General features: G+C 34.1%; 1 protein-coding gene across 2 annotated transcripts in view; it reads left to right on the top strand.

Annotated features, from left to right (window-relative positions):
* LOC142338315 (prostatic acid phosphatase-like) overlaps positions 1-25,755 on the top strand; it is a 56,274-nt gene extending 30,519 nt beyond the window's left edge. Inside the window, exons 8-10 of one of the 2 annotated variants that reach the window (XR_012758969.1) lie at positions 17,580-17,773; positions 19,176-19,275; positions 25,327-25,457. Coding sequence is in view for 1 of the 2 variants with exons in the window: in XM_075388007.1 (XP_075244122.1) it covers positions 17,580-17,773; positions 25,327-25,478 (346 nt within the window). In the remaining variant the exon portion in view is untranslated. Of the gene's footprint in view, positions 1-17,579; positions 17,774-19,175; positions 19,276-25,326 lie in introns of both variants that reach the window. The other variant, XM_075388007.1, reaches the window with a different exon arrangement.
* The last annotated feature ends 1,791 nt before the right edge of the window (positions 25,756-27,546 follow it).

Genomic DNA, 27,546 nt, shown 5'->3' with positions numbered 1-27,546 from the left:
TTTCAGTTATTTCCTCTGATTTCCCGCTGTTGTTTCTTTGTCTTTTCCTAATTAAGCGCTATTTCTGGGTGTTGTTACTATGAAGTGACCACTGAATACTAGACATCTAAGTTTTGTAAGTCATTTATTTTTTAAGTTGTTTCTTTTTTGGGTTTTGGGTGAGTGAATGGTCTGGGACAAGATTTAATAAAACATTTTGCGAATAATGGTTGGGAAGTTGCATTTAAGCTTTTCGTAGAGAAATCGCTTAAAATATTTATAAAGAGTTTACTTCCTTCCAGATCTTTTCCTCCCAGATCTTTTGCTTCCCTTGGTTATCTTTCTATGAACAGTCTTTTATACTAGGTTGTCTTTCATTTGGTATTTTTTTGCTGCAAACTAATTGTATTACAAGGTCTTTTGACACTAGTTTATTTGGAGTCGCAACGTCATCAGATGCTTTAATCAGTTTTTTGTCAGCTACTTCCCCCATGTTTTTGTTATTGTTTCAAAATGTTCCTAAATTGTTTCAAAGTTTAATTATGTAGGATCTGCATTAGGTCAGTGAGGATGGTCAGTTTTCTATTCCGAGTCGTTTTCGGAATCCTTCTGGCTATATTTTAAGATCTGTTCACGCATGATTTTTGAAGTGAAATTGTGAAATGTTTTCATGTTGCCGAAACAGGAAGAGGAGCGAAAAAGGGAGTGGTTTTGCGGCATGAATTGTTCACCAATTACGTCAAATTCTTGTCTTGTTGTGTGTTTTTACTTCGTCGAATGAATTTTTTTTCGCTTTAACTTAGTTTACAGCTCGTTCAACCTTTTGCTGGAAATCTTTTTGATTTCTCTAGGCTAGTTTTGTTCTTCTCGCATTATGTTCAAATTGATTTTAAACAGAACTTTGGTTGGCAAAGCGATCTTAAATGGATGGTGTCGTAAAGAAACGACATCAAAAATAGAAACAGGTATAAATGGGGCTTGGAATCAAGGGCCGCTGTTTTCCAGCAATCTGACCGGTATGTTTGCACACTCGAATTTGATCAACAACTAGACTTCACCTGCGAGCTTAAAAACCTCCCAATGGCGATTACATGCTGTAATATTTATGCATAGATGCGGCAAATAATTTAAAACTTTTTTTGCGTTCTTCTAGTTATAGCTGCGAAGCTGTAAGCTGAGCGTAGCTATATTGCGGTGCTCTTGGTTTTTTACAATTCAAAGAATTTGAATTGTATTGGGGCGCTCTTTTTTTTAAGATCTGTTCACACATTTTCATGATTTTTGAAGTCAAATTGGAGTGGTGATTTTGGTCACGCCGAAACAGGAAGTGGAGCGAGTGGTTTTGCGGCGTGAATTTTTTTCGCTCTAATTTTAAAGTAGAGTGAGAAAACAGTGTTTGAACAAAAGTTCGGTTTCTCGGTAGTGGTTTTTTGTTCACATGCGGCAATTTCACTCTGATTTTTACTGTTTTTTCGATTTTTTGGATCGGATTTTTTTCTGAGTGGTTTTCCCAATCCATTCACAGCTCATTCTGGACCTAGTTTTTTGTTAGAATCAAAATTACATATCTCACTAGTGGTTTTTTGTTCTCCCTAGCAGCATTTTGACATTGATTTTCTGTTTTTTTTTGTTTTTTTCATCTGATTTTTTTAGAAATGGTTTTCCCAATTCACCCATTGTCCGTTCTAGGTCTAGTTGTTTGTTAAGTCAATGAAAATTATTTGAATTGTACGTCAGGACTTGTCCTGCTATGTTTTTTTGTTTCGTCGTCTGACGCTCTTTTTTCGTTTTACATTTGTTCACACAGCAAAGCTGAAAAGGTCAAATTTTCTGAATGACTTCTTCCTCTCACTAACGGCATTTGCGCGCGTGACGTCTTTTCTCACTCGCTTTAGCGAAAGTTTTTAGGTTATTTGCGTGATTAGATTTTGATCATACGTGACTTACCTCACTCAATAAAATGACTTTTGCACTTTAAAACTTAAGTTTATTTGAATTTGTTTAAGGTCAAATGAACTCATATGTGTAGTAAACGTCCCTAATAAGAGACTTCTGTGGAATTTATTTTAACAAGCTTTATTAATTTATCTCTGAATGTTTTTTAGCCTAATTTTTTTGAGCGGCGTCGATTTTTTTTTCAATTTAGATCTGTATCTGTTTCTATCTCTATTATATGGCACGCAGGTCTATTCTTTCGCAGCTATTCCGTTAATCTGCCGGCTATGTTTTACATAATCTGTGCATAGCTGCTTCTCAAGGTTTAGCAGGCGACTATTGATTTTAAGCTGTCAAATCAAGTATGCTGCACCCGGTTCTGGGCTGGCTTTACCGTTATTTCTTCTCGTCTCAATATGATAGGTCGGGTTTATTGGCTTCAGACATTGTGTTGTGGTTGTGTTGTCTTTTTTGCGAAACGAGAAATGTATTGCTATCCTACAAATTTTTAATCACTCAAAGAGCAGAATTGGTTTTTCCAAGATTGTTGAAGCTAAAGCACATGCTTTGAATATTGACTTCTGTTTTCGAACGTTGGGAATAAATAAGCTCTAGTGGAAGTTCATTTGGAAGTTGTTATTTATTGCTCTCAAACGAAGTTTGTATCAATTATATTAGTCCTGTCGGTCTTAATAGCCGCACAGTGATAGCTGGAGCTATTATTGGCCTTCTCGTTGTTTTTCAATTCAAAGAATTTGAATTGTATTGGGGCGCTGTCTTTTTGGGGCGCTGAATCTGAATTGTATTGGGGCGCTGACTCGAAGAGGAGTATTGAAGAAGTCAGTTTTTTTAGTCAATTTTAGTGGAGTAATTTTTGAAGCGAGAAATGAAACGCGTGAAAACATTTGGAATTATTTTGGTGCTGAACAAAAGTGAAGAGCGGACCGAAAAGAGAGTGGTTTTTGTTCATACCGCTATTTTTGAGAGAGCGAGAAATTGATATGTCCAAAATTTTCTCGAAGCGAATGAAATTTTTTTGTTCACGTGCGGCTTTTAAAAGCAGTTTTTTTGCAACTTTTGATGGTTATGAGGTTCGATATTGTATAAGTTTTAGGCTTGTTTTGATAGGAATTGAAGGTTTCAAGTAGTTAATTTGAGTTTGATGCTAATTTGGAGGTTTCTGATCAGTTTTGCTGGTCTTTAGACAAAATTTAATGAGCTTTTACCTGTTTTCTTTTGTTTAAATGCTTTAAGTGGGATTTGAATAGAAGCTTGTCACCTAAGGGGAATATTCAGATACCAATTGATTAATGTTTTCGTGGTATAAATCACTTTTTTCTTAGGAAAATTGACAGAAAAATTGAGAAAGTTTCTTAGTCTACTATGACGTGCCCATTGTTTTGCGAGTTTTCCATTGCTCTAATTGCAAAGGATCTTTTTGGGCTTTATGTTTACTTGTGCTATTTAAAAAAACTTGAGTATTTCTAGTTTTTTGTTCAATTTCTTTTTGAATGCCGTTTCTATTCTTTCTTAAGTTTTTTATGGCATTTGAGGAGGTTCTGGGTTCACAAAAGGTGTTCCAGTTGTTTTGTCATAAGTATGGGCAGTTTTCTCCTTCGAGTCGTTTCCGGAATTCCTCCAGCTATGTTTTATTTGTTTACATATAATATACTTGTTTAATAGCTGCCTCAGCTTCACAGCCGGCTATAATAGCGCTCCTTTTTTATAAATCAAAGAATTTGAGTTGTATTGGGGCGCTGTCTTTTTTACGAGACGTCCCTTTGTTAATCAATTTTATTGGAGGGTTTTTTGAAGCGGGAAATGAAACGCGTCCTTTTTTTAATCAATTTTATTGGAGTGATTAATAGCCGCGCTCATCTCAGCCGGCTATTATAGCGCTGCTATTTTTTTTACTTCGTCGAATAACAAAATGTTTCGCTTTACCTCATTTTGCCGCTTTTTCAACATTTTGCGTGATATCTTTTTGACTTCTCTAGGCTAGTTTCTCTCTTCTCTCATTTTGCTAAACATGATTTTGAACATCAGTTGCTCAGCAAAGCAATTCAAAATGAACAGAGTCAGTATAAAAAATTGAAGTCAGAAATAGAAAAGGGATAAACCCATAAAACCCAATTTTAGATGCCCGCTATTTGAACGTCGTTCCTATAAGTCTTAATTACCATCTCTAACGCTTATTGGTTTTGATAGTAGCCCCTGTACCCTCTCTCTAGGAAACAGAAGTTCGTTTTGTTCAACTACGAAATGCCATCAAAATAAATCGGACTTAAAAAATGTTTTGTACAAAAATATTTTTTTAATATCTTTTATTCTTTCAATCCCAATCATGCTTATTAGAATCAACGGCGGCTATTTTCCGGCAATCTGCCGTGTATGTTTTTTGTAGCGTGAAAAAATTTGGAGTGATTTTGGTGCTGAATAAAAGTGATGAGCGGAGCGAAAAGAGAGTGCTTTTTATTCAAACCGCTTTTTTTCAGAGAGCGAGAAATTGATGTTTGAAAAATTTTCTCGAAGCGAGCGAATTTTTTTGTTCACGTGCGGCTTTTAAAAGCAGTTTTTTTGCTACTTTCGGTTGTTAAGAGGTTTGATTTTGATTTTTTATTAGTTTTAGGCTTGTTTTGATAGAAATTGAAGATTTCAAGTAGTTAATTTGAGTTTGATGATAATTTGTAGGTTTCTGATCAGTTTTGATTTTTAGACAAAATTTGATGACTTTTTGCCTGTTTTCTTTTGTTTTCTTTTTTGAGATCTGTTCACACATTTTCATGATTTTTGAAGTCAAATTGGAGTAGTGATTTTGGTCACGCCGAAACAGGAAGTTGAGCGAATAAGCGAGTGGTTTTGCTGTGTAAAATTTTTTACTCTAATTTTAAAGTAGTGTGAAAACGGTGTTTGAACAAAAGTTCGCTTTCTCGTTTGTGGTTTTTTTGTTCACTTGCGGCAATTTGACTTTAATTTTTACTGTTTTTTTTTAATTTTTTGATCGGATTTTCTAAATGGTTTTCCCAATCCATTCTTAGTCCGTTCCAGGTCTAGTTTTCTGTTCAGTCAATTTTTTTTGCAACCATATGACGTCACAACCACTTCAAATCTTGCTTTTGTTCATTCGTTCAATTAATTTCAACTGAAGTGCGTGCGTGACGTCATTTTTCGCTCTTAGTGGACCGAGTTTTTTTTCATTTGCGTGATTAAATTTTTGGTCACCTGACTTACCTCACTCGCAAAAATGACTTCATCACATTGAAGCTGACTTTTTTTACTTTAATTCAGTGATAAGGTCAAATGGGTGTGGTTATTAGAGAGCAGCTAATAGGGGAAGCAAATTTATAATCAAAATATAACATCAGCCTTCAATGGAAAGACATCAGCCTCAATTTTTTGGGTCTGTCTTTTTTATTGTTTTTTGAGACTGCATATCTACGAAGCTATTGCGGCTATTTTCTGGCAATCTGCCAGCTATGTTTATGCTATTTTTCGCTTGACCGGTTTTTCGTCTGACACACTTTTTGTCCTCAAAAGCGGGATAAACAGGTTGCGCCTAGCGGGCATTAAGTGCTCTCAGAGCTTTTCAACTCTGTTTCAGCTAAAACTGTTTCGCAGACTTATTTTTATGGTGTGAAGAGTGGTTCTTAGAGGCTGAGGACCCCCCCCCCCCACATTTGCCCCCCCCCTCCCCACCTCACTGTTGCCCCACCCCAAGTTTGTACTAATTTAATTTTTTTAGCTTTTTTAAAATTTTTGTCATTTTTTGTTTTATCAGCCCTAATTGTCGAAGAACCTACTCTAGGGTTTGATAAAATGTTACTGCATAGTAAGTAGTGGTAATAGAAATGTTTCAACATTTTAACATCGCAAATTTTAGCATGGCGAAAACATTTATTGCCATTAAAGTTCTTTCGCTAACCAGGGGCCAGAAAACCTCCTTAAGGGTTTGATAGTAATTTATTGAAATTTTAATTGGTCATGGAATAGTTTTTATTATTATAAATTTTATCGATTTTTTTTATGAAACTTAAATTTTTTGCAAGTTTTTTGAAAATGTTTCATTTTTTGTTTATCCAGCCTCAAGAGCCAAGGGGCCTCCTCTGGGGTTTGATATTAGGTTAGTGTATGGTTTCTAGATGTAGTGGAACTTTTTTCACATCACGACCTCAAGCAATTATTTTTTTAAAAATTGCAATTTTTTCAAGTTTTTTGTATAATTTTTTTTAAACTTTTTTTGTGCACCAGGGAACTCCTCCGAGGTTTGAAAGTAAGCTGCTTCATAGCCTCTGGAGTTAATGGAGTGGTTATCAATATTTTAATGACTGCGATTTGTGATAAATTTTAATTTTAAAAATTTTCGAAAAATTCTGATCCAAGTTTATGGACCTTTATGAGCCAGTGAAACTGTTTAAGGCTTGAAATAGAGTTGCTAGATAATCTCTTGAGACAATGAAATGTTCTGAAGATGTTAATATTTTGCATTTTTGCATTGTTTTGAATATGTTTGATTTTTTTGTCCTTGTCTGAGTTTAACAATCACTACTGGCCGACGAAGTTTTTAGGTCTTGGAGATGGGGTCACATGACAGAAATCCAGAGACAGAAATGTTTTTGAGCATTTTCTTTACTGCGAAATGTGGAAACTTTTCTTTTGAATTTTGCCCTTTCATTTTTTTAATTTTTACTGTTTTTTATTTTTTGATCGGATTTTCTAAATGGTTTTCCCATTCCATTCTTAGTCCGTTCCAGGTCTAGTTTTCTGTTCAGTCAATTTTTTTGGGGAGCTAATAGGGGAAGCAAATTTATAATCAAAATATATCAGCCTTCAATGGAAAGACATCAGCCTCAATTTTTTGGGTCTGTCTTTTTTATTGTTTTTTGAGACTGCATATCTACGAAGCTATTGCGGCTATTTTCTGGCAATCTGCCAGCTATGTTTATGCTATTTTTCGCTTGACCGGTTTTTCGTCTGACACACTTTTTGTCCTCAAAAGCGGGATAAACAGGTTGCGCCTAGCGGGCATTAAGTGCTCTCAGAGCTTTTCAACTCTGTTTCAGCTAAAACTGTTTCGCAGACTTATTTTTATGGTGTGAAGAGTGGTTCTTAGAGGCTGAGGACCCCCCCACATTGCCGCCCCCTCCCCACCTCACTGTTGCCCCACCCCAAGTTTGTACTAATTTAATTTTTTTAGCTTTTTAAAATTTTTGTCATTTTTTGTTTTTTACAGCCCTAATTGTCGATGAACCTACTCTAGGGTTTGATAAAATGTTACTGCATAGTAAATAGTGGTAATAGAAATGTTTCAACATTTTAACATCGCAAATTTTAGCATGGCGAAAACATTTATTGCCATTAAAGTTCTTTGCTAACCAGGGGCAAGAAAACCTTCTTAAGGGTTTGATAGTAATTTACTGAAATTTTAATTGGCCATGGAATAGTTTTTTTTATTATAAATTTTATCGATTTTTTTTATGAAACTTAAATTTTTTTGCAAGTTTTTTGAAAATGTTTCATTTTTTGTTTATCCAGCCTCAAGAGCCAAGGGGCCTCCTCTGGGGTTTGATATTAGGTTAGTGTATAGTTTCTAGATGTAGTGGAACTTTTTTCACACCACGACCTCAAGCAATTATTTTTTTAAAAATTGCAATTTTTTCAAGTTTTTTGTATAAATTTTTTGAACATTTTTTATGGTCCAGGGAACTCCTCCGAGGTTTGAAAGTAAGCTGCTTCATAGCCTCTCGAGTTAATGGAGTGGTTATCAATATTTTAATGACTGCGATTTTTGATACGTTTTAATTTTAAAAATTTTCGAAAAATTATGATCCAAGTTTATGGACCTTTATGAGCCAGTGAAACTGTTTAAGGCTTGAAATAGAGTTGCTAGATAATCTCTTGAGACAATGAAATGTTCTGAAGATGTTAATATTTTGCATTTTTGCATCGTTTTGAATATGTTTGATTTTTTGTCCTTGTCTGAGTTTAACAATCACTACTGGCCGACGAAGCTTTTTAAGTCTTGGAGATGGGGTCACATGACAGAACTCCAGAGACAGAAAATGTTTTTGAACATTTTCTTTACTGCGAAATGTGGAAACTTTTCTTTTGAATTTTGCCCTTTCATTTTTCTATATGATTTATTTACTAACAAGTCGAGAAAACTGGAGGTTGCAGAGTCGAATCTCATCATGGAAAGTTTTCCTGGCTCTTTCTCTCTCTGTAGGTTAGGGTTTCTTGCTTCTCCTTCTCGTTCACGTTTTATCTCTCTTTCTCATTCTCTCTCTCGCTATCTCTCCCTCTCTTTGATGATGCCGCACTTCAGCTGCTGTTGTGTGCCGTATTGTTATCATCTATTACCCTAACCTCACGCCCCTTCAGTCAATCTAAAGCTAGCTTCACTAAACAGTGGCTAGATACTGACGAAGCCAACCGCTCGCCGGTCGTATGAGATCAATTTGCCCGACGTTAGTCGGTTATGTTCATTAATAGTCCCCACCTTAGCGATCTTAGCGAACTTCCAAGCCCTTACTCGCACCAAAAACAATCCACTTCCCCAATGTTCATAGTTTTTTGTTGTTTCTTAATGCTATTGTCTCGTTCACGTATTTTTGTTCTAGTGCTAATTTTTAACAAGTCTTCAAATCCTTTCCGGCATTCTGTGGTTCTTTCTTTTAGCGGTTTCCAGTTTGTTGATCTTTTTCGGTTTCGAGCGCAGGCTTCAGATTTTTCGAACGTGGACATCTCTTAGTTAGGAGCCACCATTGTTGCTCATTCTTCTCCAGTGCTTATAATCTACAGTTGCTCAACAATATAAAATGAATAGAATCAGTATCAAAAAACAGAATTGAAGATAGAAACGAGATAAACCCATGGAGCCCCAAGATGCCGGCTACTTGAAGTTTGTTCTTGTGCTTATTGGTCATAGTTACCATCTAATGCTTATTGGTCGTATACCATCTCTAATGCTTATTAATAGCCGCACAGCGATAGCTGAGGCTATTATTGGCCTTCTCTTGGTTTTTTTACAATTCAAAGAATTTGAATTGTATTGGGGCGCTGTCTTTTTTTTTTTTTAAGATCTGTTCACACATTTTCATGATTTTTGAAGTCAAATTGGAGTAGTGATTTTGGTCACACCGAAACAGGAAATGGAGCGCAAAAGCGAGTGGTTTTGCGGCGTGAAATTTTTTCGCTCTAATTTTAAAGTAGAGTGAGAAAACGGTGTTTGAACAAAAATTCGGTTTCTCGGTAGTGGTTTTTAGTTCACATGCGGCAATTTCACTCTGATTTTTACTGTTTTTTCGATTTTTTGGATCGGATTTTTTTCTAAATGGTTTTCCCAATCCATTCACAGCTCATTATAGGCCTATCTTTTTTGTTTGAATTAAATTTTCATTTCTCGCTAGTGGTTTTTTTGTTCACATGCGGCGTTTTGACTTTGATTTTCTGTTTTTTTTTCTTATTTTTTGTATCTGATTTTTTTAATTGGTTTTCTCAATTCACTCATAGTCCATTCTAGGTCTAATTTTTCTGTTTAGTCAATGAAAATTCTTTGAATTGTACGTCAGGACTTGTCCTGCTATGTTTTTTTATTTCGTCGTCATGATTTTTGTTACGACCATATGACGTCACAGCCATTTTTTGTTCATTCGTTCATGCAATTTCAACTGAATTGCATGTGTGACGTCATTTTTCGCTCTTAGTGGAGCGAGTTTTTTTGTTCATGCGCGTGATTAAGTTTTTGGTCACACTTGACTTACCTCACTCTCAAAAATGACTTCCTCACTTTGAAATTGACTTTTATTTACTTTAATTCAAAGAGATAAGGTCAAATGGGTGTGTATCACTCTAAATGAAGGTTATTTGAGATCAGTTAATAGAGGCAGCAATAACTTATACAGTTTTTTAATCAAAATATAACAGATCAGCCTTCAATGAAAAGACGAATTTTTTTGGTCTGTCTTTTTTACTGTTTTTTTTAGACTGCCGATCTACGAATCTATTGCGGCTATTTTCTGGCAATCTGCCAGCTATGTTTGATATTGATGCTAGCCCTGTATCCTGTCATTAAGTAACAGGAGATTGCCTAGCAACAAAATGAAATCAGAATAAATCGCATTAAAAAAATTCTTAAAACTCAGTTTTTGCCATTTTTTTTGTGTTTTTTTCAATCCCAATCGGCCGGGTATTCTGTGTTTTGTACTCATTGTAAGAACTCATTGTATCAATAGTTTATAAAAGGCTCTTGAATGGATTTGAAGCAATCATTGTGAGTTTGTGTGTCTTTTATGTAAATATTCTTCTTGGCCGTTTTGTCTAGAAAAATCTTCCGATTTCACTTCCCTGGTGACTTTTCGCCGGAGGTCTTCGGGTTTGAACCCCTCCTTAGGTGGATTTTTTTGTACCCATAAAAATTATCTGTGCTGCAGCGCCCTCTGAATTTAGCTGCCCTGGCTGTGCTTTGCGAGCTATATGTTTGAAGTTAGTCGGCTTGTGTTATGAAATGTTGTTAGTTTTAATGACTTCTAAAACGCTGGGTTCTTAATGTTCTATAGTTTTCGCTTTTATTCTTGCGCTTTTAACGTAATGTGATGAGCTTACAAATTTTTTGTGTTGTAATTGAGGACTGGTCCTGTTACGTTCTTTGTAATTTTTTTACGACCATAAGAGGTCTCAATGAGTTTTAATCAGCTTTTCATTTGTTCGTGCAACTTTTGTACTGAAATTTATGTGTGTAATGTCTTTTTTTTGCGTATTGAAGCGAATTGCGTGAATAATTTTTTTTCACACCTTATTTACCTCCCTACCTAAATGAATTTTCGTCTGTCAAATTTTTTTTTGCTACTTAAAAGAGGAATTTATGTCAATTGAGGATATCCTAACCTATTTCTGGACATTGTTCAGTCATATTTCAAAACATATTTCAGTCAATTGAATATATATTCATCTAATCGAACCCCAAATTACTTTACCTCTCTCAATTTTATTTTTGCTGACTTTAAAAGAAGATTCAACGTGAATTGAGGATATCTTAGCCTGATCGAAGGTTATTTGAGGGCAATTTTGCAATGCGTTGTATTAATTTTTTTCTGAAGCCGTTTTTTTTGTTTTTGAGACTTTCTATGGAGCCGTTGCAGCTGCTTTTAGCAATCTGCCAGCTATGTTTGTGTATAGGTACTTTGCCTTTGATCTGAGCGTCAGGTCGAGGTTTTTTAAAGACAATATTTGTCCGTTTCGTAAGTTTATTCTTAAGCCCGTGTTCTGATTTTTTTATTATCTGCCATCGTCTTTTCAGCCGGATTGGTGCAGCTTCTAATTTGTTCGATAATTTTGTCGGAACCTTTTAAAACTGGAATTGAAAGTTTTTAAATTGCTTGAAGACCTGAGAGAAGGGAGAATGTTTTCTGTCATAAAACGAGTTTGAGGGAGGGAAAAAATAGTCTGAAAAATTTGTCTAAGCAAGCCTATGTTTTTATTTAATGCGGAATTTTCAAAGCTGTTTCCTTCTTTTACGCTCCAAGTTTCTCAGTTAAAATTGTTAATTATCCAAACTAATATATAATGTGCATTTTAATCCTTTTTTGATCATCTGCAAATAGTGCACTTTAAGGTTAAATGTTCAGCTTAATGTTTAAGGTGTAATGTTGATTTTTGACTTTTTGCCATGTTTTTTACTTGTTTTTTAACCAGTTTTGGCATTCTTCTTCAATTTTTGATAGTGTTTGGGGAATTGAATGGTTCTAATTTAGTTTTAGCTGACGTTTGATATAATTGGCTTCAACTTTGTTGTGTTTGTGTCTCGCTATAGTCCTTTCTCTGTGCAATTTAGGTTCTTGTACAGTTGTTGTTCCTAAAATGTCCCACTGAAGGCCATACAGTGCACATATAAACAAATCATACAACTATTTTTCAGGTTTTGCGTTTTTTTTTTGGTTAATATTTCTGCCAGGGATTGAGTGAGTGAATGCGTGAGTAGAAGAGCTAATTAAAATTTTATCTTAAAATTGTGGTTGGTAAGTAGCATTTTGGCCCTTTGTTGATAATTTTGCTGAAAATTTTGTAGGGAATATTAATTTTTTAATTTGTCCCCTATTCTTTTTCCTCGTTTTTCTCAATTAACTATTATTGTTGGTTTTCTGTCAATAAAAATGTTTGATGAAGGAAAGCTAACTTTATCGCAAGGTTTTAAGTCAATAGTTTTACCAATAGTTGCTTGGCGGTCTTAACTTTTATTTTTATCAGATGATTTTTGGTTATCAGATATTTTTTCATCAAGAATTTTCTTGATTTTTCAAAATTACTATTATAATTGATTGGGATGTTTAACAGCAGCCGTCAGCCACTCAACGGCTATTTTTTCGGTGCTATCTTTTTTACAATTCAAGAATTGGATTGTATTGAGGCTCTGTCTTTTGATTTTTTTGTCAGATATTTTCACACATTTTTCAATGACTTTGATCTTTCAAAACGGGATAAACAGGTAAGGCCCAGTGGGTATTGGTTTCTTTTGAGACCCGAAGCTGGCTTCAATAGTTTCCAAGTGCATAGAGTGTTGAAGCCGCTGGGAATTCCTGGTTAAAAGGTCAATTTTAGGAGGTTTTGTGCCCAAATTGATGTAATTTTTCGCTCATGCCATTTTTTGAGTTATTTGTTTGAGGGTTCTTAAATTTACAATTGGCAAAGTTGATAAAGGTTTTTCGCAAGACATCACTTTTATGACTATTTTGTGACCTATTTTTTTGCTACTGCAAACATAAGCAAGCAAAATTGTACTTATTTTTACCTTTTTTGTTTGTCACGAATTTTTCCCATTTTTTCCAGCTTCAGTTACCAGAAAAGCTCCTTTAGGGATTGATTTTTTTACTGCATACTTTTTAATGGCAATTGAATATTTTACAATATATTAATATTAAAAATTTTAGCATCTGTTTGATAAAGTCTGCAATTGTCAAGTTTTTCTAAATGTCTTTCAGTTTTTCTGGCCTCAGCGGCCAGTTAATCTCCTCTGTTGTGTGAGAGTACGTACTGCATAGTTGCTAGGCGCCATAGAATGATGGTAACGTTTTAATAATTTTTTTGCAATCTTTTTGAGCCGAAAAGTTAAGGCTTGAAATTGGTATTTTAGATAGCCTTTGGAGACATTAAATTTTTGTAAAAAAATTAAAATTTTTGTCGAATTTCAAAAAAAATTGCAATGGTTTGCTAATTTTTCAATATTTTCGTCTTTTTCGAAGTGAAATTTATCTTGCTTTCCGCACCACAGAAATTTGAAAATGATTTACTGGACTGGAGAGATTCCAGGGACAAAAGAGTGGTTTTGAACGTTTTCTTTTTCCAAAAATAAGAAACTTTTGGATCCCCCAGTTTCAAATTATATGTTATTACTTAGAAAGGTACTATGTAAAAAGTGGCATATGTGACCGGGGGCGTTAAAGATGTATGCCCGCTGAGCTGGAGTGTCACAACAGAATAGATCCAAACTTTTTTCTCTATTATAGTTTTTTTTTCAGTATTTTTTGTAGTTTTTGGCCATAAAACTTTGTTTAAGGCTTTTGCGCGAATGAATGTTTATATTTAAATGAATCAAAGGTCTTCAGGTTAAAAGCCTCAAGAGTTTTAGGAATAATTATATTTGTTTACTTCGTTTAATTGTTTTAGTTTCTCAACTTTTCAGATTCATATTTCCCATTCAATTATTTGGATTTTTTTTCATGGATTGTACTGTTTTTTTTTTTGTATGATACCATGCCTATTGCCATGACTTCGATCTGAACTGGTAAGACTCAGTGGACCTTAAGTTTCAGTGGCGGCTCAATGCTGGCCTTTGCAATCTATCAAATGCTCATGGTGGTGCAGCTGTCGGGAATGCCTTTATTCAAGATTGAAAGATCATTTTTAGGAGTTTTTGAGCCCAAATTGGTGCAATATTTTACGTTTTTTTCTTTGTTTTGTCTGGTCTGTTTTAAATTTGTCTGCCAGAGATGATGAAGTCTTTTGCAGGATTTAATTGCTTTTTTCCGACCATTTTTTGAGCTATATGTTTTGGTACTGCAAACATAAACATAAAAAATGATACTAATTTTTGCAATTTTTTTCACGTTTTCAGAAAATTTTTTCTCATCTTGATATTTTTAGCCCCAGGAGCCATAAAACTTCCTCTATGGTTTGGTCCTGCCATGCTTTCCCAACATTTTTTCATGCTTTCCCAACATAACTTTTGTTCAGTTTTTTTGCCACAGTGGCCAGGTAACATCAATCTAGTGTTTGATCGTATGTGTTTTTTATATGTATTGGAGGCAATGGAATGGTTTTCAACTTTTTCAATATCTCGAAACTTTGCAATTTTTTTTATAAGTTTTGATTTTTCAAGCCTTTTGAGACCATGAAATGGTTCTGAAGAAATTAATATCACAACTTTTAGCAACGTTTAATCTTGATTTGAAACTATTTTCAAAGTTTTTTTTGTCATTTTCGAAGTTTATCGATCTTTATGGGCCAATGAACTTTTTTTCACGTCCCAACCGGGGTTATGCGAATCAACAGTGCCGCTGTTTTCCGGAAATTTGCAGGGTATGTCTCTTCATTTTTTTGTTTTTGCTGCGATTTTTATGTCTCTTGTCAGGCTTGACTTTTGTTTTTTTTGTAATCTAAAGGCCATCAGAGGACAAAGTTTCAAAATCAAAATTGCTGAATTTTTCTCCTTTTTCTGCAATTTTTGGCTTTTCATTTTTGTTGTTGGACCTTTGAGGGGAATTTTTTTGTAATCAGTGTATATGTTACGTCCTAATAGTTCATACGTCGATTGCCTGTCTCTTACATAGTTTTTTGTTTTATGAAATTGTACACAATAGAAATTTGATTTTGACTGTTTTTGTCTGTTTCTCAAGTTTTTTGTTTGTCTCTTGGTTTGATTTAATAGAATAAGGATTGCAATTCAACGTGAGGGTATTTAATTTCGTCTTGTAATTAATTCAAGTAATTTTTGTTGTGTTTTCAATTGGAGATTTAAAAATCCTGATAATTTTGGCCACATTTTTCAGCGCTTCAAATCTTTGTGATCTGCTCTTACTGATTTAGTTTTACAGTGATGGTTATTTTATTTTACTGAATCGCCAATGATAAATAATGAATTGTTGTTTCTCTGAATTTTTTTTCTGTTTGATTTTCAACTTTCAAAATTATTAAGATGCCCTTCGTTACTTGGTTTAAGAATGTGTTGTAACCTCCAGATTCTAGCAATCGGCGTTTTTTTGCACCTACCTTTGCTGAGTTGTTTCCATAATCTATAATTTTTTTCTCTGCATTCAGGGTTTTTAAAAATATTTGATGCTTTTTCCTAAGTTTTTTGAAAATATTCTTGCTTGCAGTCGCTGCAGCGCTAAGAATGCTTTAAGGATTCTGTCAAATTTATATATTAGTTCCTGATTTTTTTAAAACTAAAATGAGTGGTGTTTTTTTCTGTGGAAATATTTTTGGGGAACAGTTAATGCCTTATTAATCTGTTGCCTTTTTTCTGCTTAAATTTGTTTTGCACTAGTATAAATTCTTTTGAACAAATTCTTCTATCATAATTTGTTAGTTTGCAAATTATCTGGCGGCAGAAAACTATTAGTTTTTTTAACCTACATTAAAGTTTGAATTTTTTAGTCCATCAAATTTAGAAGAATGCCACCTGCCTTGTTTTCTCTCACTGTGTCTCGGGAGTTAATTTGAGAGCTCGGATTTTTAAGATCGGTTCTTTCGTGGCAATCTGTATCCCGTTGGTTAATTTTCGTCTTGTAATTAATTCGAGTAATTTTTGTTGTGAAATGTTTATAATCTTATGAAATCTGTTTTCAATTGCAGATTTGAACATCTTGATAATTTCGGCCACATTTTTCAGCGTTTCAAATCTTTGTGATCTGCTTTTACAGATTTAGTTTTACACGGTGATGGTTATTTTATTTTTACTGAATCGCCAATGATAAATAATGAATTGTTCTGTTTCTTTGAAATTTTATCTGTTTGATTGTCAACTTTCCGTTTTTTTGCACGTACCTATGCTGAGTTGTTTCATAATAACTTTTTTCTCTGCATTCAAGGTCTATTTTTAAAAATATTTGATCCTTTTTCCTAAGTGTTTTGAAAATATTTTTGCTTGCAGTCGCTGCAGCGCTAAGAATGCTTTAAAGATTCTGTCAAATTTATATATTAGTTCCTGATTTTTTAAAACTAAAATGAGTGTTGTTTTTTTCTGTGGAACTTTTTTTAAGGAACAATAAATGCCTTTGAGTATTAATCTGTTGCCTTTTTTCTGCTTAAATTTGTTCTGCACTAGTATAAATTCTTTTGAACAAATTCTTCTATCATATTTTGTTGGTTTTTTGCTGCAAATTATCTGGCGGCAGAAAACTAATAGTTTTCTTTGAACCTACATTTTAGTTTAAAGTTTTTAATCCATTAAATTTAGAAGAATGCCATCTGACTTATTTCCTCTCACTGTGTCTTGGGAGTTAATTTGAGAGCTCGGATTTTTAAGACTGGTTCTTTCTTGGCAATCTGTAGCCCGTTGGGTTTTGTTTTTTATAATTGTTTTTTGTTTTCTTGCTTCAATGATGTCATTGCTTTAATATTTCTCGTTCCAAAGGTTTAATTTTCTAACAATTATTTTAGTCAACCTTGGCTAGCAAAGAATAGTTGTTTTCAGACAAGGATAATTTTTTGGCTGGAGTTAGTTTTTGTGGAGAAGTTTTTTGATTTGCTTTACGTTCTGGAAACGTTTTTTTTTGGATTAGTCACTACTTTCACATTAGACTCCTGACTTACTCACTCCTTGGTTTCGACTGAATGGATTTCAAATTCCTTCACTCTTTAAATTCCGCAAAATAGTGAATAAGGTTCAGGTCAAAAGAGCAAAATAAAAAGAAACAGTATGTACCGATAAAACCCGGTCATTAAGTTATTGTGCAAACGGTTATCAAGTTCATTAGAGCAATTGTTAACTTGAATTAGTTTGAAGCTTAAATTATGTCCATCAGTTTAGAAGCTGAAGTAAATTTATTTTTAGAGTCTAGCCGAAACTGCACACCAAATTAGAACACTTTTGTTCATTTGGAAAATTTTTTGTCATTTCTTTTTGTTTCCATCACGATTGCGTCACGTGGACCATCGGCGGCTATTTTACGACGGTTTACGCTCTATGTTTGCCTCATTATATTTATTAATAGCCGCCCTCATCTTCTCAGCCGACTGTTATAGTGACCCTAATTTTTGCTTACTTCGTCGAATAGAAAATTCGTTTGAGTTTTTGTACATCACAGCTAGTTCAAGATGTTGCGTGAATTTTTTTAAACTTCTCTAGGCTAATTTGATTCGTCGCTCATTCTGATCAAAGCAGGTGCTCAGCTCAGCAAAGCCATCTGAAATGAACGGAATCAAAATAGTTCGCGCTTCAATAATAATGTTTTAGTATAAAAATCAGTTCTTGTGTTCTTTCAATCCCAATCGGAGTTTTGGTATTCAGTGGCGGCTGGTTTTCGGCAATCTGTCGGATATGTTTTGATTTTTGAGCAGCGTGTTTGTTCAGTTTCATTTAATTAATTTGCTACATTAGATTTTATTCTCAAAATCAACCTCCGTTTTTTCGTGTTTCGAATATAGATTGTTTCGATAAGTTAACTTTTTAGATACTCGGTAGACATTCTGTACAAGAATGAGACTGACAGAATGGCAATGAAGCGATTAGTGCCTTGGGGCTGTCCGGCTGATGACTCATGCATCTGGGAGAACTTCTTGACTTCAATGGAAAGATTAGAGATCCCGAATCCCGCGGAGGCGTGTCAGCCCAATGACATTGTTCTTGAACTTACCCTCACTTCAAGTAAGTTAACGGCGATAAAAGATGGGTAAAGGCTACGGGGAATTGTTTCGTTGCACGATAGAATAAGTGGTTGGCGGGTTTTAAGTTGTTGTTCCATCACCTCAAATTTTTGGGGTTCGGAACTTTATGCTACCGTGGCCTCTTCCGGGGTGCCAAGATACTAAAAGGGAACCATTGAGAAGATCGTGAAAAGTGAATCGATTATCTAAGAGTCATTTTCAATTTTGTTTTCTCGAGGAAAACATCAGGCTTCAAATTTTTTACTTTCAAATTTTACGCCACCAGATTGCTCAAAATTATTCTTTTTTTTTGAGTAATTTAGTTTGTATTTTTCCGGATGAATAGGTTTGATATTTAACTGGGTGCTGAAGAATATAAGCAAATTTTCCATCGGGACATTAAACTTTTTTTGAAAAACATCCCGCTGAAAGCAGTTTTTATTGAAAATTATTCCAAAATTCTTTTTCCTAATTTTGTGCCCTACAGTTTGGAGCCATATTACAAGCTACAAGGAGAGAGTACATGGTCCTGCACATACCAACTCAGGATTCATTCATGCAAGTTCACTCGACTTAGTGCATTTGGTCAAGGGCGAGAAGTGCGTGCGTGACGTCCTTTTCGCTCTTAGTGAAGCGAAATTTTTTTGTTCATTCGCGTGATTAATTTTTTGGTCACACTTGACTTACCTCTCTCAAAAATGACTTTCTCACTTTGAAATTGACTTTTATTTACTTTAATTTAAGAGATAAGGTCAAATGGGTGTGTGTGTGTCACTCTAATTTAAGGGTATTTGAGAGCAGCTAATAGAGGCATTAAAAACGTTTACAGATTTTTTTAATCAAAATACAACATATCAGCCTTCAATGAAAAGACGATTTTTTTGTCTGTCTTTTACTGTTTTTTGAGACTGCAGATCTACGAAGATGTTGTGGCTATTTTCTGGCAAGCTGCCAACTGTTTTAAAAAAATTATGTGCGGTACATTGTCGAATTTGTAAATTGATCGTGAAGTTTTACGGGTCATTTGTATCAGAAGGAAGATTAGTTTGCAGTTTGATATGTTAGGTCTGCTATTTAGGTAAAATGTGTTGCTGCTGCTCAATCTTTGGCATATAATTCATCTCAAATGACGTTTGTATCAATTATATTAGTCCTGTTGATCCTTTTTACGATTTTAATACTAGCAGATTTTTTGTATCAACGAATTTTATCAAATTTTGAGAGACGAGAGTTTTGTAAGCCGATTTGAAACAGAAGCCGTTCGAATTTTTTAATATATTAAAAATGAATGAAGAATAGCTAAGATAAAGCCCTAGATGGCTGTTCTTTTCACCTGTGTTGTATTGTACCAGTGTATCGACTGATTGTCAGACTTTTGAATTTGCAGTAAAATTGTATTTCAGCGAGTCCGAAGCCAAGTCGCCCAGTCAATGGTGATTTGTGAGGGCAAGTAATTAATGCAAATGTAAACATCGCTATTGGTGGCAACAGATTGAGCAGCGGGTAACCTCATTTCTTTTCAAAAAAATCACTCAAACTAAATGTTGCGTCTAAAGTTGGTGTCTAAAAGTGTCAGAATAACATGGGTTCTTGATTAATAGCCGCCCTCATCTTCTCAGCCGGCTATTATAGCGCTCCTATTTTTTTTTACAATTCAAAGAATTTGAATTGTATTGGGGCGCTGTCTTTTTTTACGACTCGAAGAGGAGTATTGAAGAAGTCCTTTTTTTTAATCAATTTTATTGGAGTGAATTTTGAAGCGGGAAATGAAACGCGTGAAAAAATTTGGAGTGCTTTGGTTGCTGAACAAAAGTGAAGAGCGGAGCGAAAAGAGAGTGGTTTTTTGTTCATACCTCTGTTTTTGAGAGAGCGAGAAATTGATGTGTGAAAAAATTTTATCTGAGCGAGCGAATTTTTTTTGTTCACGTGCGGCATTTAAAAGCAGTTTTTTTTGCAATTTTGCTTATTTATGAGGTTTTATTATGATATTGTATTGGATTTGGGCTCGTTCTGATAGGAATTGAAGGTTTCAAGTAGTTAATTTGAGTTTTATGCAAATTTGGAGGTTCTTGATCAGTTTTGCTGATTTTTCGACGAAATTTAATGTATTTTGGCCTTTTGTTTTTTACTGCTTTAAGTGCAATTTGCATAGAGGCTCGTCACTCAAGGAATATGAGGGATACAAATTAATTACATTTTTGTTGGTATAAAACATTTTTTTCTGAAGAAAAATGACAGAAAAATTGAGAATTTTTTAACCACTTTTTTAATAGCCGCACAGCGATAGCTGAGGCTATTATTGGCCTTCTCTTGGTTTTTTTTATTTCGTCGTCATGATTTTTGTTACGACCATATGACGTCACAGCTATACGACCATATGACGTCACAGCCATTTTTTGTTCATTCGTTCATGCAATTTCAACTGAATTGCATGTGTGACGTCAGTTTTCGCTCTTAGTGGAGCGAGTTTTTTGTTCATGCGCGTGATTAAATTTTTGGTCACACTTGACTTACCTCACTCTCAAAAATGACTTCCTCACTTTGAAATTGACTTTTATTTACTTTAATTCAAAGAGATAAGGTCAAATGGGTGTGTATCACTCTAAATGAAGGTTATTTGAGATCAGCTAATAGAGGCAGCATTAACTTATGCAGATTTTCAATCAAAATATAACATATCAGCCTTTAATGGAAAGAGGATTTTTTTGGTCTGTCTTTTTTACTGTTTTTTTAGACTGCCGATCTACGAATCTATTGCGGCTATTTTCTGGCAATCTGCCAGCTATGTTTAATTTTTTTTCCTTTTTTCGTTTTTTTTTCAATCGTAAACAATTTTCTTAGCTTGTTATGACTTGCCCATTATTTCGCGAGCAATTCAATGCTCTATTTGCTCAAAGTAGCTTTATTTTGCTTTATTTTGTCTTGTAAAATTTAAAAACACCTTACTTTTTCGCGTTTTTTTTTGTTCAATTTGGTTTTAAATGTCGTTTCTATTCTTCCTCTACCTTTGATAGCATTTGGGGAGTTTTCTAGTGACAGTCAGTTGTCGTTGTTTTTTTGGATGTCTCTCATTTTGATTGATATTAGTTTCGAGTTGTTTTTGTTAAAGAAAATCGAGTAAATCAGAGCAAATTTTGGCCACTTTTTGTCTTTTCTAAGTTTTTTGCCTATTTCTTCAAATTTAATGTTTTTTGTTGGTAACTTTTTCTCAATACGGAGCATTTTTGTAGGTTTCGACACAATGAATTTGCACTTGAAGGCTTAGCAGGGCAGTCTTCATTTAAACAAATTATACAAAACTCTAATTCGTTAAAGAGTTTTTCTTAGTCTTTTTTAGTTTGTTGTTTAACGTTTCTGCAAGTACTAGGTGGGCGTTTGATCTAGCCAGTTATGTAACTAATTGATTTCTATGAGTTATGGATGGGAAGCTTCATGTTATCTTTTTGTAGAGAATTTTGTTTGGATTTTTAGAGAATATTATTTTTTGATTTTGTCCTTTGTCAAGTTTCCATTTCTCCACAGACTTTTCTTTGTGAATTGGTTACACTGTCTGTCGATTGGTAATATGCTAGCGATGCATTTGATTAGTGAGAATAGTCAGATTTCTACTTCGAGTCGTTTCCGGAATTCTTCCGGCTATGTTTTTTTTAAGATCTGTTCACACATTTTCATGATTTTTGAAGTCAAATTGGAGTAGTGATTTTGGTCACGCCGAAACAGGAAATGGAGCGAAAAATCGAGTGGTTTTGCGGCGTGAATTTTGTTCGCTCTAATTTTAAAGTTGAGTGAGAAAACGGTGTTTGAACAAAAATTCGGTTTCTCGGTAGTGGTTTTTTGTTCACATGCGGCAATTTCACTCTGATTTTTACTGTTTTTTCGATTTTTTGGATCGGCTTTTTTCTGAATGGTTTTCCCAATCCATTCACAGCTCATTCTAGGCCTATTTTTTTTGTTTGCATTTAATTTTAATTTCTCGCTAGTGGTTTTTTTGTTCACATGCGGCATTTTGACATTGATTTTCTGTTTTTTTTCTTATTTTTTTCTGATTTTTTTTATTTAAAATGGTTTTCTCAATTCACTCATAGTCCATTCTAGGTCTAGTTTTTCTGTTTAGTCAATGAAAATTCTTTGAATTGTACGTCAGGACTTGTCCTGCTATGTTTTTTTACTTCGTCGAATATAAAAATGTTTCGCTTTACCTCATTTTGCCGCCTTTTCAACATTTTGCGTGAAATCTTTTTGACTTCTCTAGGCTAGTTTCTCTCTTCTCTCATTCTGCTAAAAGTGATTTTGAACATCAGTTGCTCAGCAAAGCAATTCAAAATGAACAGAGTCAGTATAAAAAATTGAAGTCAGAAATAGAAACGGGATAAACCCATAAAGCCCAATTTTAGATGCTCGCTATTTGAACGTCGTTCCTATAAGTATTAGTTACCTCTCTCTAATGCTTATTGTTATTGATAGTAGCCCCTGTATTGTATTTTCTCTCTAAGAAACAGAAGTATGTTCAACTACGAAATGCCATCAAAATAAATCGGACTTAAAAAATGTTTTTGTACAAAAATCTTTTTTTTTCTTCAATATCTTCTGATATTTCAATCCCAATCATGCTTATTGGAATCAACGGCGGCTATTTTCCGGCAATCTGCCGGCTATGTTTCTTCTTCCTTTGCTGGCATTGGGCGCTGGATAATATACAGTTGAATGATATTAAGCTCCCAAGAGTACTGTCTGTATTATTTGTCGATACCCAAGGATTATACTTAAGGTGACGCTTGAGTATGAGTTTTGGTTGAATTTTAAGCGAAACTGGTTTTTTGTTGAAAAGTAAAGTAATTCAGATAACATTTTTTTATTATCGCGTTTGACATTTTCCCCCGCATTTTAGTGACGATTTCAAACCATATTCAGTCAGTAGTCTACACTTTTCTTAATTCAGCAATAAAATGCGTGCGTAACAGTCATTCAATCAATAAATGGTCCTCAAAATTAAATTTAGAAAATTGAAGTTGATGTGTTTGCTTTCTAAAAACTGTCAATTTTGTCTTTCACACGATTACCAAGCATAGATAGAGTTGCATTCAAGCCAGCGGAAAATTTAAAGTCCTGACCCGCCGCCTTAGAGCAGTTCGACCGACAGCAGCTGATTGTGCTCAATTTGATTTATGACTAGTTTCACGGCTTAGAGGCCACTAAAACTGCTTTCACTGATGAAATGCGCCTGATATGTTCATGCATGCTCATGAAGACAAACAAATTCGCATGAAAATTTAATGATTTCATTAAATTCAGTTTGTGTTAGATGATTAGTTAATCAAGGAATGTATAAGATGATTGATTGTTGTTCCTTTTAAGGGCCACAGAATGACACTTGAACGAGATTTGTAGCAATCATTGTAGTTGTGTGGGTCTTTTTTATAGCTGCGAATTAGTTTTTTTCGCAATGTATGTATTCTCCACATTTTAGCATGTTTCTTTCTAACATTGTCCTATTTCTATCCTATGCCACTTTAATTGCTTGCCTCGCCAGTCGTTCGAAATCCAAGCGTCTGAAGTTAGTCCGTTTAAGTTTAATGGCCGCCGTCAGCTTCTTAACGGCTATTATCTAGGCGCTCTCTTTTTACAATCCAAAGTCTTTGGATTGTATTGGTGTGCTGTCTTTTTTAAGATCTGTTCACACATTTTCATGATTTTGAAGTAAGTTGGGAGTGGTAAGTTTGGTCATGCCGAAACAGGAAGTGGAGGGAAAAATCGAGTCGTTTTGCGGCGTAAATTTTTGCTCTAATTTTTAAGTTGAATGAGAAAACGGTGTTTGAAAAAAAGTTCGATTTCTCACTAGTGGTTTTTTGTTTACTTGCCGCAATTTCATTTGATTTTCACTTTTTTTTGAGTTTTTGGATCGGATTTTTTAAATTGTTTTTCCAATCGTTTCATAGTTCAGGCAAAGCCTAGTTTTTTGTTTGAACCAGATTTCCATATTTCTAGTGGTTTTTTGTTCACATGCGGCATTTTGACATTGATTTTCTGTTTTTTTTTTTACAATTCAAAGAATTTAATTGTTTTGGGGCGCTGTCTTTTTTATAAGATCTGTTCACGCATTTTCATGATTTTTGAAGTCAAATTGGAGTAGTGATTTTGGTCACGCCGAAACAGGAAGTGGAGCGAGAAAGCGAGTAGTTTTGCGGCGTAAATTCTTTTCGCTCTAATTTTAAAGTAGACGGTGAATACCGTGTTTGAACAAAAATTCGTATTCTCGGTAGTGGTTTTTTGTTTACTTGCCCCAATTTCATTTGATGTTCACTGTTTTTTGAGTTTTTTGATTGGATTTTTTTTCTAAATTGTTTTTCCAATCGTTTCATAGTTCAGTCAAAGCCTAGTTTTTTGTTTGAACCAGATTTCCATATTTCTGGTGGTTTTTTGTTCACATGCGGCATTTTGACATTGATTTTCTGTTTTTTTTTACAATTCAAAGAATTTAATTGTTTTGGGGCGCTGTCTTTTTTATAAGATCTGTTCACGCATTTTCATGATTTTTGAAGTCAAATTGGAGTAGTGATTTTGGTCACGCCGAAACAGGAAGTGGAGCGAGAAAGCGAGTAGTTTTGCGGCGTAAATTCTTTTCGCTCTAATTTTAAAGTAGACGGTGAATACGGTGTTTGAACAAAAATTCGTATTCTCGGTAGTGGTTTTTTGTTTACTTGCCCCAATTTCATTTGATTTTCACTGTTTTTTGAGTTTTTTGATTGGATTTTTTTTCTAAATTGTTTTTCCAATCGTTTCATAGTTCATTCAAGGCCTAGTTTTTTGTTTCAACCAGATATCCATTTTTCTAGTGGTTTTTGTCTAGTGGTTTTCTGATTTTTTAGAAATGGTTTTTCCAATTCATTCATAGTCCGATCTAGGTCTAGTTTTTTTAGTCAATGAAAGTTCTTTGAATTGTACGTCAGGCTTTGTCCTGCTCTGTTTTAAAGTTTTTTGATGTGATTTTTTAGAAGTGATTTTCCCAATTCACTCATAGTCCGTTCTAGGTCTAGTTTTTAGTTTAGTCAATAAAAATTCTTTGAATTATACGTCAGGACTTGTCCTGTAATGTTTTTTTTTAATTCGCTTCACCTTTTGATCGCGTTTTTCGTTTCACGTAAGTCACGATTTTCACGCTTGACTCACTGTTTCAACTGGATGGGTTTTAATTTTAATGGAAACGTGATAAACTGATTAAGCCCGGTCATTAAGTCAGTTCATTAGGTTATCGAAGCTCATTAGAGAGATTGCTAGCTTATATTAGTATTAAGCTTAATAGTTTTCAGTTTAAAAGATGAATTAAGTATTGTTATGGAATCTAATTGAAACTGCGCACCGAGTTTGAACACTTTTTAAAACTTAGGAAAAATTCTGTCAATTTCTATCTCTTCTTCTCTTTCAATCCCGATGCGCGTCAATGGTGGCTATTTTCCGGCCATCTGGCGTCTATGTTATAGATATAGAGCAAATTCCATTCATTCAACTATTTAAAATAAGAGCACTCATAATTGACTTACGTGTTTGCTGTTTCAGCCAATTTAATTGTGTTCTGTGTGGCAATCAGTATATTGATGACAACAATATTGACAATAGCCTACTCATGTGGTAAGAACAGAGAAGCAAACAAAATCATGGGAAATGGGGGAGTCCATTATGAACCACTCAACTTCATGCACGACCTGTAGCCGTATTTAACACATTTCTGACCTCAAAAGTTATCAACAGCTTTCTGAAACACCTGGACTGCCTTCAGTGCTATATTTTATCTCTACTTTCTTTCTTTACTTCAAAACTGTTTCTGACTGGATTTTAAAACGCCATTAATTTTTTCACCTTTCTTCGATGAAAATTTTCCGTGGGGAAGATGGGTAAAATCTATAACCTATCACTTTAATAGTCAAATTGTTATCATCTTATGTCGGTGCTTTGTAGATTAGTTTTAAAAATTGCTTCAAACGAAAGTTGGAATCCTGTTTGGATAGTTTTTTTCGAAATTTAGTTGATATTATATGGCCAGCAAGAGTTGCCCTTGGTTACGGAATTAATTCATAACTACTTATAAATTCAGTACTATGCATAACAGTACTTTGTTAGTTTTATTATGTTGCCTTGAGACATGGCAGGGGTATGATTTTAAAGATGCTGCAGTTTGAAGCAATTTTTCCTATTTTAATAGTTTATATCTTTTTATATTTGGAAATTCTGTATATGAATATAGTTGTTAAAAAGCGGTGCAAATTGTACTATCGAAAAATTGGATTAGATCAAAAATTGGTTTTGGACTTGATTTTTTGAATTCTATTGAATAAAGTTGGAGTTATAACTCAGAATAATGATGTAGTGAGGTAGCTTTTGGCGTGGAGCTTTATGTGTTCTGAGTGTTACGTTTCTTTTTGAAAATTTCTCGCTTGAAATGTTTAACTTTTCTATTGACATTTGCCTCATTGACTTCATTGGTTTTGCGAGATCTAAATCGCTCAACTGATCATAATTCCAATTAACTGAACTATAAGTTTAGGGCTCTAAGTCAGATGAAAGTTGCTCCGAAATTCTTTGTGACTTGGAATTTAACTTCTCTTTTCGAAAATTTACCTCTTTTGAACGTTAGCTTTGTTTGTAACAGTAGCTTTGTTTGTAATGTATAGTAAATAGTAACTGACTGTTGCTAAGATTCTAGGTCAATGTTTTTTATAGCTGCGAAGCTGTAAGCTGAGTGGAGCTATATTGCGGTTGTCTTGGTTTTTTTTACGACTCGAAGAGGTGTATTGGTTTTAAGGTTTTTTTAACCGGAAGTACTATTCGTTCAGACGATGTTTTGACCTAAAAGCAAAAGTGCGTAAAATTGCGGTGTCAACTAACCTAAATTTTTCTGAGCGATAGAAGTTTTTTGATCATGCGCTGCGTTTTGTGAATGACTTTTTGACTTTGAAAAGTAAGTTTTCGACTGAATGGCACATTTAGATAACCGTTTTCAGCCGTTTTTTCGTCTAAGTGGGCCAATGTTTTTGCTTTTAATTTGTTTTTTTGTAGAAATAATTTTTATTCGATGCTATATTGAAATGTAAACCTCGGAAATCGATATCACAGTGTTTTGCAGAGCCTGAAAATGCGTTTGAAGTTCACAATTGGCACATTTCTTGACTTTTTAGTTTATTTTTGGCTTTTTCCAATAATTTCTGCAATTTTGGATCTTTGAGCCGTCTTTTTGCTAAAACTAACTTAATATGGCAACTTAAGTTTCATAATTCATATACTCAATGCCACTTTCTAACTCGATGTAATTTTGTTTTTATAAAAATTGCACATATGCTAATCCGATTTTGTTTTCCGATTTTTCTTAGTTTTTTGTTTTTATTTTGGTTTTAATTACTAGAAATAGTACTTTTGTGTGACCTAAGGGCCTTTATTTTTGTTTCAATAAAAATTCAATCATTTTGCGTTAAGTTTGTGTAAAACAGTTAAAATTTTTTTCATAAATCCAGTCTCAATTTTTTTTGAAAATAATTTCGTGTGTTTGAATTCTGCTTTCGTCCATATTCTTCAAATTCTAGTTTGTATCATTCGAGCTTTGCCCTGGCACCTACCTTTAAATTTGTTATATTGATTTTTTCAGTTGTTAAAAAATTGAATGATTTCAGCTTTCCTTGATTTTCGTCATTTCTTTGGTTTGCAATTGATTTCATTCAACATAAGGCAGTACTGAGAGTTTGCTAGGTTGATTTTTCCAAAATTTTTACCTATTACTATTTATTG

This window comes from Convolutriloba macropyga, chromosome 4 (assembly GCF_964194025.1).
Source record: "Convolutriloba macropyga chromosome 4, txConMacr16.3, whole genome shotgun sequence".
NCBI lineage: Eukaryota > Metazoa > Xenacoelomorpha > Acoela > Convolutidae > Convolutriloba > Convolutriloba macropyga.
The sequence above is the reverse complement of the archived record's forward strand: the minus strand, read 5'-3'. Positions and strand labels throughout refer to the sequence as shown.